General features: G+C 54.8%; 1 protein-coding gene across 1 annotated transcript in view; it reads left to right on the top strand.

The window, feature by feature from the left end:
- LOC311513415 (uncharacterized protein) overlaps positions 1-11453 on the top strand; it is a gene marked incomplete at its 5' end in the record, with an annotated part of 42428 nt that extends 30975 nt beyond the window's left edge. The window contains 5 exons of the mRNA XM_084615236.1: positions 5928-6052; positions 6689-6874; positions 8390-8515; positions 8883-8996; positions 9612-11453. Coding sequence (XP_084471362.1) covers positions 5928-6052; positions 6689-6874; positions 8390-8515; positions 8883-8996; positions 9612-9719 — 659 coding nt within the window. The 3' untranslated portion in view covers positions 9720-11453. The remainder of the gene's footprint in view (positions 1-5927; positions 6053-6688; positions 6875-8389; positions 8516-8882; positions 8997-9611) is intronic.
- Between the last annotated feature and the right edge of the window lie 1253 nt (positions 11454-12706).

Genomic DNA, 12706 nt, shown 5'->3' with positions numbered 1-12706 from the left:
TGAGAAGGAGTAAATAACACTTCCTTATTTACTTTCTCCACACCCGTCATGATTTTATAGGCCTCAGTCAGATCCCCCCAATCATCTCTTCTCCAAGCTGAAAAGTCCAAGTATTATTAATCTCTCCTCCTACGGAAGCTGTTCCATCCCCCTAATCATTTTTGTTGCCCTTTTCTGAACCTTTTCCAATTCCAATATATCTCTTTTGAGATGGGGTGACCACATCTGCATACAGTATTCCAGATGTGGGCATAACATGGCTTTATATAGAGGCAACATGATATTTTTTGTCCTATTATCCATCCCTTTCTTAATGATTCCCAACATTCTGTTCGCTTTTTTGACAGCCGCTGCACATTGAGTGGATGTTTTCAGAGAACTCTCCACAATGACTCCAAGATCTCTTTCTTGAGTGGTAACAGCTAATTTAGACCCCATCATTTGATATGTATAGTTGGGGTTATAAAAAGAAAAGGAGTACTTGTGGCACCTTAGAGACTAACCAATTTATTTGAGCATAAGCTTTCGTTAGCTACAACTCACTTCATCGGATGCATGTTTTCCAATGTGAATTACTTTACATTTATCTACATTGAATTTCATCTGCCATTTTGTTGCCCAGTCACCCAGTTTTGAGAGATTCTTTCGTAGCTCTTCTCAGTCTACCTGGGATTCAACTATCTTGAGAAGTTTTGCATCATTTGCAAATTTTGCCACCTCACTGTTTACCCCTTTTTCCAGATCATTTATGAGTGTGTTGAATAGGACTGGTCCCTATACAGATGCCTGGGGGACACCACTATTTACCGCTCTCCATTCTGAAAACTGACCATTTAGTCCTACCCTTTGTTACTATCTTTTAATCAGTTACCAATCCATGAGAGACCTTCCCTCTTATCCATGACAGCTCACTTTGCTTAAGAGCCTTTGGTGAGGGACCTTCTCAAAGGCTTTCTGAAAAACTAAATACACTATATCCACTGGATTCCCCCTTGTCCACATGCTTGTTGACCCCCTCAAAGAATTCTAGTAGATTGGTGAGGCATGATTTCCCTTTACTAAAACCATGTTGACTCTTCCCCAACAAATTATGTTCATCTATGTGTCTGACCATTTTGTTCTTCACTATCGTTTCAACCAGTTTGCCCAGTACTGAAGTCAGACTTACTGGCCTGTAATTGCTGGGATCGCCTCTGGAGCCCTTTTTAAAAATTTGTGTCACATTAGCTACCCTCCAGTCATTTAGTACAGAATCTGATTTAAATGATAGGTTACAGACTACAGTTATTAGTTCTGCAATTTCACATTTGAGTTCCTTCAGAACTTGAGTGAATACCATCTGGTCCTGGTGACTTATTGTTGTTTAGTTTATCAATTTGTTCCAAAACCTCCTCTAATGACACCTCAATCTGGGACAGTTCCTCAGATTTGTCACCTAAAAAGAATGGCTCAGGTGTGGGAATCTCCCTCACATCCTTAGCCATGAAGACCGATGCAAAGTATTAATTTAGTTTCTCCGCAATGGCCTTATTGTCCTTGAGTGCTCCTTTAGCATCTCGATCGTCCAGTGGCCCCACTGGTTGTTTAGAAGGCTTCCTGCTTCTGATGGACTTTTAAAATGTTTGCTATTACTTTCTGAGTCTTCGGCTAGCTGTTCTTCAATGCTCCTTTCTATTTTCCTCACTAGGATTTAACTTCCACTTTTTTAAAGGATGCCTTTTTGTCTCTCACTGCTTCTTTTACTCTGTTGTGTAGCTACAGTGACACTTTTTTGGTTCTCTTACTGTGTTTTTTATTTGGGGTGCACATTTAAGTTGACCCTCTATTATGGTGTCTTTAAAAAGTTTCCATACAGCTTGCAGGGATTTTACTTCTGGCACTGTACCTTTTAATGTCTGTTTAACTAACTTCCTCATTTTTGTGTAGTTCCCCTTTCTGAAATTAAATGCTATAGTGTGGGACTGCTGTGGGGTTTTCCCCACCACAGGGATGTTAAATTTAATTATATTCTGGCCACTACTACCAAGCGGTCCAGCTATATTTATCTCTTGGACCAGATCCTGTGCTCCCCGTAGGACTAAATCAAGAATTGCCTCTCCTCTGGTGGGTTCCAGGACCAGCTGCTCCAAGAAGCAGCCCTTTAAGGTGTCAAGAAACTTTCTCTCTGCATCCCATCCTGAGGTGACGTGTACCCAGTCAGTTTGGGGGTAGTTGAAATCCCCCATTATTACTGAGTTTTTATTTTTATAGCCTCTCTAATCTCCCTAAGCATTTCACAGTCATTCTCTCCATCCTGGTCAGGTGGTCAGTAATATATCCCTACCGCTATATTCTTATTATTCGAGCATGGAATTACTATGCATGGAGATTCTATGGTACAGTTTGGTTCATTTCAGATTTTTACTTCATTTGATTCTACGCTTTCTGTCACATATAGTGCCCCTCCCCCACCAGCACGACCTGTTCTGTCCTTCTGATAGATTTTGTACCCTGGTATTACTGTGTCCCACTGATTATCCTCATTCCACCAAGTTTCTGTGATGCCTATTACATCAATATCCTCATTTAATACAAGGCACTCTAGCTCACCTATCTTGTTATTTAGGCTTCTAGCATTTGTATATAAGCACTTTAAAAACTTGTCACTTTTTAGCTGTCTGCCATTACATGATATAATTGAACGGGACTTTTTTTCATTTGACTGTTTCTCATCAGATCCTACCTGTATTTCATCATCTTCCAACCTCTCCTCCTTACTAGGACATAGAGAATCTCCATTAATAGACCCTCCCCTAAGGGATGTCTCTGTCTGAACCACGTGTTCCTCTGCACCTGTCGGCTTTCCCCCAGCCCTCAGTTTAAAAACTGCTCTGTGACCTTTTTAATCTTAAGTGCCAGCAATCTGGTTCCATTTTGGTTTAGGTGGAGCCCATCCTTCCTGTATAGGTTCCCCCTTTCCCAAAAGTTTCCCCGGTTCCTAATAAACGTAACCCCTTCCTCCTACACCATCATCTCATCCACGCATTGAGACCCTGCAGTTTGCCTGTCTAACTGGCCCTGGGCATGGAACTGGGGGCATCTCGGAGAATGTACCATGGAGGTCCTGGACTTCAATCTCTTACCTAGCAGTCTGAATTTGGCCTCCAGGACCTCTCTCCTACCTTTCCCTTTGTCATCGGTACCTACATGTACCGCAACCACTGGCTCCTCCCCAGCACCACACATACGTCTATCTAGATGTCTCGAGAGATCTGCAACCTTCACACCAGGCAGGCAAATCACCATGTGGTTCTCCCAGTCATCACAAACCCAGTTATCTGTGTTTCCAATGATCGAATCCCCCATAACTATTACCTGTCTCTTCCTAATAACTGGAGTTCCCTCCCCCGGAGATGTATCCTCAGTGCGAGAGGAAACCACAACATCATCTGGAAGGAGGGTCCCAAATATGGGATTGTTTCCCTCTGCTCCTGTTGGATGTTCTCCTTCCCTGAGACTTTCATCCTCCTTAACAGCACAGAGGCTGTCAGACCGGGGGTGGGACTGTTCTACTGTGTCCCGGAAAGTCTCATCTAGGTAACTCTCTGTCTCCCTCAGCATCTCCAGTTCAGCCACTCTGGTCTCCAAACCCCGTACACGGTCTCTGAGGGCCAGGAGCTCCTTGCACCGAACGCACACATACAGCATCTGCCCATAGGGCAGGTAATCACACATGCTGCATTGGGTGCAATAAACTGGGTAGCCCCCACTCTCTCGCTGGACTTCTGCCTGGATTCTCTTTGGACTCCTGAAGCTCCTTCCTTTGTTATTGTTTTGTTTTCATCAGGGTGTGATTTTGGTTTTAAGTTTAAAGAATGTTAAGTGTATCTAGCTCCCCCTCACAATCCCCCTCTAAAACAAGCACAAACACACCACTACAGACAACAAACGTACCCCCAGGGTCACGTAATCGCTCCTCCTTCACCTGGAGAACTCTCTCACAAAACTTCCCTGTGAGCCAATCCTGGTCGCTAGTTCCTCTGGTCGCTTAGGAGTGAGTTTTTTTTAAACCCCTGGTCTTCCTGAGTAGCCCTGCCCCCTTTTTAAGGGTTGATGGGTGCTACCAGGCTTAGGGATCAAAGCCTCAATAAGAAGCTTTCAGCCTTGCTTAGCAGGCCACTAGGCTCAGCCCACAGTCCCCAAAACAAACAGACCACGCGGTATATTTCAGTCAAGCAGAAAGCACACCACACCCTCCCGGTTTGATACCTACTCTTTGAGTACAGTTTTGCACCCACATTATAGTAATTTCATCTAGATCACATTTCCCTCGTTTGTTTATGAGAATATCACGTGGGACTGTGTCAAAACCCTGACTAAACCCAAAATAGCTCACGACTCCCGCTCCCCCCATCCACTAGGCCCGTAGCCTGTCCAAGAAGGGAATGAGGTTGGTTTGGAATGATTTGCTCTTGACAGATCCATGCTGACTATTCCGTAGAACCCAGTTATCCTCCAGGTGCTTGCAAACTGATTAATAATGTGTGCCAGTATCTTTCCAGGTTTCAAATTTAGGCTGAGTGGTCTATAATTCCTTGGGGCCTGTTTTGTTCTCCTTTCCGGTGTTTGCCTCTCTCCAGTCTTCTAGGACCTCACCCCAACCTCCCTGCATTCTTGAAGGGAATTACTAGTGGTTCCAAGGTTGCTTCAGCTAGTTCCTTAATTTCATCAGGCCCTGCAAACTTGAATACATCTAACTTACCTAACTATTCTTTAACCTGTTCTTTCCTTATTTCGGTTTGAATTCCTTTCCCCTGGTTGTTAGTAATTAACATTATTGAGTAGCTGGTCACTGTTAAACTTTTTACTGTAGCTTCCTTGCTGTCATCACTGATTAGCTCTCCTTCCCCACTAAGAGGAGGACTTGCACTTTCCTTCATCTTTCCCTTGCTCCTAGCCCAGGGGAGGGCAAACTACGGCCCACATGCTGCAGCCAGCCCGTGAGGGCTTTCCATCCAGCCCGTGGGATTGCCAGCCCCGTGGTGCAGTAGGGCTAAGGCAGGCTTCCTGTGGCCTGGCATCATGTCCCTGCGGCCCCTGGGCGAGGGGGGGTGGGGTGGGCAGAAGGCTCTGTGCATTGCCCTCGCCTGCAGGCACTGCCCCCTGCAGATCCCATTGGCTGGGAACAGGGAACCGCAGCCAATGGGAGCTTTGGGGGTGGTACACACAGGCGAGGGCAGCACACAGTGGAGCCACCTGCTACACCCCACCCCCAGGAGCCACTTCCGGACGCGCTGGTCACTTCTGGGAATGGCACTGGGCCAGGGCAGGCAGGGAGCCTGCCTTAGCCCCACTGCACACCACTGCCACCCCGGAGCCGCTCAAGGTAAGTGGCACCAGGCAGAGCCTGCACCCTGAACTACTCCCTGCATCCCAACCCCCTGCCCTGAGCCCCCTGCTGCACCCCTTCTGCACCCCAACCTCCTGCCCTGTGCCCCTTCCTGCACACCACACCCCCTCCTGCACCTCAACCCCCTGCCCTGAGCCCCGTCCTGCACCCTGCGCCCCTCCTGCACCCCGCACTCCCTCCCACATCCCAACCCCCTTCCCCAGCCCTACGTTCATCGCCCTGCATGCAATTTCCCCATCCAGATGCGGCCCCCAGGCCAAAAAGTTTGCCCACCCCCTCCTAGTGTATTTAAAGACCCTTGTCTTCATGCTGGTGTAGAGGGAGAAGGGGCAGCAGGGCTGCATGGCACTGGGGATTTAGCTACAACTGGGAGTCGTGTGGCTATTCACTGGCCAGGGCAAAACCCACCAGACATGCCTGCCGCTGAGGGAGGGCCAGGGGACTGCCGAGGGCTCGGTAGGGGAGGAGGGCCAGGTGGGACTCTGCCGAAAGACGGGATGAGGCCAGGGACCTGAGCGCACGTCTCTGCCCTCCCCAGCCCGGGAGGCCATGGTGTGGAGCATGGAGCAAGGGCACCTGCAGGAGAAGTATCACCTCTTCAAGCAGCAGGTGAAGGAGCAGTACTCGCTCCAGCGGCAGCAGCTGAGCAAGCGGCACGAGAAGGTGAGTGCAGGGCTGGCTGCTGGGTGGTCGGCCGCACCAACGCGGGCCCCTCCGCAGTACCCGAGGCCGGGTGAGGCCTCGGGGCTCCCATCAGCGCTGCAGCGGAACTGGGCGGGGGCCCTGGGACCAACGTAGGCTGGACCAGGGGGATGCAGGTGGGGCCAGTACCAAGGGGGAAGGACTAGAGCCACCTGGGCCAGTGGGACGCCGGAGCCCTGGGCAGGCAGCATGCTCAGCCCGGGAGCAGAGCTCTCCCTCCCCACAAAGCCTCCTCCCTCTGCTGCCCTGCCCCTGCCCTCCCCCTCCTCCCAGGCTCCCGTCCTAACCCAGGCTGGGCTCCTGTCTGGGGCAGGGATGAAAGAGGGTCCTGGGGTGGGGCAGGAGGGAGCCCGGCAGCCAGGCTCGCCCCTCAGCACAGCTCCAGCACGCTGCCCCCCTCTGCCGCGCCTGGATGGGGGAGCCCCCAGGGGAGAACTCTGCTGCCCCCGGCGTGGGGCCATGTCTAACGCAGGCTGGCGCCATGCGAAGGCAGCAAGCAGGAGGAAGCGATGCGCAGCCCAGGGTCACTTCCTAAGCAGCCGGGCCTGTCCCGTCCCGGTGGCCGGCCCCTGACGCTCGCGCCCGCCTCTCCGCCAGGAAACCGAGCGGATGAGCCGCTTCCACCTCCTGCTGCTGGACGAGCTGAGGAACCAGCAGGGGCAGCAGCAGGGGCAGCTGCTGAAAACCCAGCGCGGGGATGCCAAGCTCCGCCTCGCCCTGTTCAAGGAGAGTCTGAAGGTCCAGGAGGTGACGGGCGCTGAGCAGAAGGACAGGACCAAGCAGGTACTGAGCCCCAGCAGGCCCCACTCCCGCCAAGCTCTTGCTCCAGAGCAGGCAGCAGGGCCCCAGCCTGGCCAAAGGCTGCCCCCAGCGCAGAGCCCGCGTCACCCGGGCACGGGGGAGATGCTTGGGGGCCAGGGAGGGGACGACACCTTCTCGGCTGTGGGCCCAGGGACAGAGCCCCTGCACAGCTCCTGGCCCAGAGCCGAGTGACCCCGTGGCTGGAGTACGTCCCCTCTGCTGGGGGGGGGAAGAGGACGAGAGAGTCCATGTGATGAGCCACGAGCAGCTGGCCTGCCACTGAACCCCCCAGCATATGGGGGCCTGGGGCTGAGCGGGCTCCTGGAGCTCCAGCTGCCTCCGGGTCCCGCTCTGAATGGCCTCGCTGAGGCTGCCAGCTGGGCCTCGGGCCTCCTGCAAGGGGATGCCGCATCTGGCCAGCGGCATGGAAGCAGGGGAATGGTCCTGCTAGCGAGGGGAACTTTCCTGGCTCACTCCCACTCCCTTTACCCAGAGCCCTGCCTGACCTCGAGGGCTCCCCTCCCACTCTCTCGTGGGGCAGAGTCCTCAGAACCCCAACAAGGCTGAACCCAGGATTCCTGGGGGCTCGACCCCCAACCTGGTCGTGGTTACTTGGGTAGGGGCGAGGGTGTCCCCACGCCGGGGTGCTCTCTCTGCACTGATCGTTACACAGTTCAAAGCAAATACGATTTACTAAACAGCAACCAATTAAAAAATAAGGGAAAAGGGGGAAAGGCTGAAGGAAAACCCGACACCCTGCTCTGTGGCCCGGGGATGTCACCACCAGCCTCTTTGGGATGTCAGGGCAGTTCAGTCTGTTCCTCACACATCCCAGCCCCTGCCCAGGCCCTGGCTGAGCGGCAGGGAGGCTGTGGGTCAGACACTCGCTCTGGCGGTGGCCACACGCCCTCAGCTCTCGGTGGCAGGACCCTTCCTCCCAGCATCGCTCCCGCCCTGGCAAGATTACGACCCCCCTCCAAGTCCGGCCTGCAGGGCCTCTGGGCTGGGGGCGTCTCCCTGCGCTGGGCCGGCTGCCCATGGTCCCCCCCTCGCTCTGTCCAGCTGCTCACCGCACCCGGCTCCGGATGGCTCCAGCCCCAGCCCCCGGGGCTGCCTTTTCTGGCCCCTCTGGGCGCTGCAGCTCTGCTCCCAGCACAGGTCTGCTCCCTGGGCTGCTTCTCTGGCTGGCCCAGCCCTGCTCCCCAGCTCAGCTCGGCCCCTGCTCTCTCCTTAGCTCGGCTCCCACTCTGTTCCAGGCCATTCCCGCTCACACGTAGGGCACCCCCCCCCTCGTTGGCCTGTCCGTCTGTCAATCAAGCTGACCTCTCCCCATTGCTCCTGGGGACCGAGGGCCGTGCTGAGCAGGGCGAGGGGTAGGAAAGCTGGCAGGAAGGGCCCAGGCCCCAGGCAGGCAGAAGGCGCCGTGGCACCCTTGCCGGGCCCGGACCCCCTTGGCGCAGTGGAGTGTAACGCGGGGTGCCGGCCTGCTCCCCGCAGTTCCTGCAGCAGGAGGAGGGGCGCCAGCGGGCCGAGGGGCAGCGACAGCAGTGGCAGCATAAGGAGCAGTTGCAGGACCTGCAGCAGCGTCTGGCCGAGACCCTGAGCGAGCTGCAGCAGCTGCAGGTGAGTTCGAGCCGCGCTCCGGCCACTCGCCGGCCTGCTCCCCTCCCCCTTCACTGGACGCGGGGGGTGCATGTGTGTGTGGGGCTCTTCCCCCCGCCCGTCCCCCAGCCCAGACGGCTGGTATGGGACAGAGCTTGCCCTGCGGCCACCTCTGAAGCGGGACCGTCCTGCCGGCCCTTGCAGGTGCCGGCATCACTTGCCTGTCAGCGTTTGCAGGCCTGGCGGCCGTGTCAAGGGCCCTGGTGTGGGTTTGATCTGTCAGCAGCAGTCCCAGAGCCTGGCAGGGCCCTTCCTAGGCATGATCCCAGTCTCCGCTCGTTGCCCACGTTTGTGGCGTGTAATTGCTCTCACCTTGCCTGTCTCCCAGACCGAGAAGCTCCGTCTGCTGGTCGAACAGGAGAAGAAGCAGCTGAAGGGGCTGGACGACGAACACACCCTGGAGCTGAGCGAGTGGAAACAGCGGCTCGTTACCCGCAAAGAAGTGAGCCTCGCTGAGTGCCTCCAGCCTGCGCTGGGCCCGTCGCATCACCGGGGCTGGCAGCGGCCCCGAGCACCCCTGCAAAAGGGGGATGGGTTCGAGGCCCAGCTGCGCCACAGACCCTCACCCAAGGTCCTTCCCCATGCTGTCGTCTCCAGCTGTACTGCGGTGGGGATGGACCCCGACCTGCCGGGCAGGGCCTGGGAGCTGCTTCGATGCTGCAGAGACGGGGGGGACCATGAGAGTACCTCAGCAGAGCTCTCGAGCCTGCTCCCTCCTTCACACAGAACACGTTCCCACTAGCTTCGGCACAATCGAACCCTCGAATGACACCTGCCGAGAGCAGTGTTCTCCTCTCCTGGCTTCAGGCACCCCAGCGCCAGGCCCAGCCTTAGCTGGCGGCTGTGGAGACTCCCCCGTTTATCTGCCAACTGCTGCTTTGAACCCAGAATGTCCCTGCTAGGGCAGGGAAAGGGCCTTTGCTGTAAGACAGGGCCCAACAGGCTTCACTGGGCAGTGGCCACAGGGGTCCTAGTGGTGCAACTCCCAGTGCCTGCCCAGGGGCTCCAAACTGCGCTGCCTATAACCCAAAATGCTTTGTTCCCATGTCTGCTCTAGATGCTTGAGGATGAGCTGGCTCACTTGAACCCGCTGCAGCAGAAGGGGCTACACCATGGCAGCGAATCAGGCAGCAGGATATCCCGGTTTTTCCACTTCCCTTCCTGACAGCCCGCATAGGATCCCAGCGGGGACGGCCAGCACGGGTCCTAGGCTCCTCCTCCCCATGACCTGCAGAACAGCTCGGCCCCAGAGAGCCGGAGCAGAGAAGGTGCCAGAGAGCAGGCAGGAGAAAATCCCTCCTGTACCTATATTCAGGGGGTTTGATCAAGGTGCAGTTCAACCAGAAAGGCCTCACCTGTGACAGACCCAAGGAACCCTGCAGCAGAAGCAGCTCTGGCTAGGCTTCTCTCTGCCGCAAGACACTGCGAGGGTGATCCACAAGCCTAGAGTGCTGCAGTAAGGAGGTCAAGACAAGCAGATACACATGGCATGTAGTGGTGGGAGAGGAGAAGACAAGTGCATCTCAGACAGTTGGACACAGAGCCTGTAGGATAGGGGACAAACCGTTAATATGGTCCGCTGGAGGGGAAGATTCAGCACTAGCCTAACCGCTCACCCCGCCGACTGCATTCTGCTCCCTAAGCTGTGAGACTGAAATCCTCATGCCCTCAGCGCTGGGGGTGGGGCGGTTGTAGCTTATGGCAGGGGCAGTTCCATTATTTTCTCTCAACAGCCACATTTCTAGGTAAAGGTATCAAGGTCCAGACTCCAGAAAAAAATAATTTAAAAAGCTCAACAATAATAAGTAAATAAGATTTCAGGGTCTGTTCCAAAGTGTCTGGCGGTCCGGATTTGGCCCACGGTCTGCCTATTGACTACTCCTGCCTTACTGAAACCCATGATGACAAAGCCAGGCCTTGGAGCGGCCCAGCAAGAGGAGCACTGTACTTGCCATTTCTAATTCAAGGCGCTGGGTGGTTATGCAGTCCATAAGTGGCCACAAGTGGGTTTATTAGTGCTCTGAAATCTGGCCACTGGCACTTAGGCACATTAATGTACAGGAGAATTGTAGGGCGCACCGATGAGGGCTAACTTAATAAGCTAGTGTGCTGAAGCAAAACTCCATCACTTTTTTTTATGGGGAGTAAAACCAAACCCTCAACTCCAAACCTTGCCTGTCCCTAATTTAAGGAGAAACCTGGGTTTGCACTGGTTTGATGGGAGAGACTGTGGGTCTTGGCAAAGCAGCTGTCATGACCCAAGTTCACCAAGGCGGGGCTGGTGCATTTCTGGTGAAGAATGTGGAGGAAGATGAGGTCCTGAAACATAAGTCCTTGTATCAGAGGCCTAAGGCCTGAGCTAAAGTAATGGTCAAGGCTTTGCTGATATAAAACAAAAAGCTGTGAGAAAAGAGGCAGGCCCTGCTCACAGGATCTGGCAAGAAGAGGGCTGATGCTGCAGAAACACACATACCTAAAAAGGTACTTGGCCCAAGTGAGGTCAACACGTGCCAGAACACTCCAGCACAAGCACATTCCACAGAGATAACGAGGAACGTGCGGACCCACCCTAAAGACAGGGATAATATGAGATAATATGATGGATGGGGTTGCTTTGCTCGAACCATCATGTGCAAGGCGATAGGCGGCACCTTGATGCGTAGAGGGGTGGTACCTCAATACATCAAGAGTGAGGTGTAACTTGTTTGTACCCGTGTACAAAAATGGACCCGAGGGGGCAGTGGAGTGTCCCGTCACTGACCGAGCCGGTCCATTGTCAGGGAGCACATATGTCCGAGCAGAACTGTAGACATCTGATCTGGGGAGCTAGAGACTGTGTTTCATTTAGCAATAAACCTGGCCGGGCATCTTCATACCTTATCGGAGTCCGTGGTCATTGGGGGTTCTCTCGGGGTTTGCCGTGCCAGCGATCCGCGCAGAGCCGGGGTAGCACGCAGAGGGAACACACGCACACAGCCGACTTATCAACACTGGACAGAGCAGAGCACCACACCAGTGACGTCTGACAACAGAAGGTACACGGGTTACTCAGGCAAACTTTTGCCCCAACACATGCCAAAGAAAAGCGTGACATTAAAGCAGCTGGGGAGGGGGGTGGGAGGGGAAGGGAGTAAGAATTTTCTTTCAATTGTGCCTTGACCTGTAAGTTTTCCTAATGACCTTGCCAGGCTGCCTTTGAAAAATCAAGGACGAGGGGTAACATTTCCAAAAGTACATCAGCAACAAAAGAGTTTAGGGCCTAATGAAAGCCCCAGCTCCTCCTACAATCCGCAGTAGTCCTCTTACAATCCATACAGCGTCTTCTGCACCAGCTGGAGCTGGTGCGGCTCCTCATACCGAATGCCACTTGCTTGAAGGCTATTGACTGCTGCTACTCATGGCTGCAGCTACTGCAAAGCTGGGGAAGAGAACTGAAGCTGATTGTAGGGTTGCCAAGTGTCCGGTTTTCGACCGGTCCATCCAGTCGAAAAGGGACCCTGGGCGGCTACGGGCAGCACCACCGACCGGGCCGTTAAAAGTCCGGTTGGCGGGGCTAAGGCAGGCTAGTCCCTACCTGTCCTGGCACCACGCTGCACCCCAGAAGCAGCCAGCAGGTCCAGCTCCTAGGCAGGGGGCCATGGGGCTCCACGAGCTGCCCCCGCTCCAAGCACCGGTGCCATACTCCCATTGGCCAGGAACTGCAGCCAATGGGAGCTGGGGGGGTGGTGCCTGCTGGCAAGATCAGCACAGGGAGTCTCCTAGGCCCCCCACCTAGGAGCCAGACCTGCTGGACACTTCCAGGGCGCAGCACCGAGCCAGAACAGGCAGGCAGCCTGCCTTAGCCCTGCTGACTGGGAGCCGCTGGAGGTAAGCCCGTGCCCCAACCTCGAGCCCCAACCCCCTGCCCCAGCCCTGAGCCTCCTCCTGCACACGAAATCCCTCATCCCCAGCCCAGAACCTGTATCCCCAGCCAAAGCCCTCACCCCCTGCACCCCAACCCCCTTCCCTGAGCTCCCTCCCACACCCTGAACCCCTCATCCCCAGCTGCACCTGAGCCCGCACCCCCAGCCCAGAGCCCATACCTCCTCCCACACCCCAACTCCCTGCCTTAACCCACAGCCCCCTCCCACACTCTCCATTTCTCAGCCCCAC

This window comes from Lepidochelys olivacea (genome assembly GCF_965140295.1).
Source record: "Lepidochelys olivacea isolate rLepOli2 genome assembly, chromosome: 26".
Taxonomy (NCBI): Eukaryota; Metazoa; Chordata; order Testudines; family Cheloniidae; genus Lepidochelys; species Lepidochelys olivacea.
Note: the sequence above shows the minus strand (reverse complement) of the source record. Positions and strands in the feature narration are given on the sequence as shown.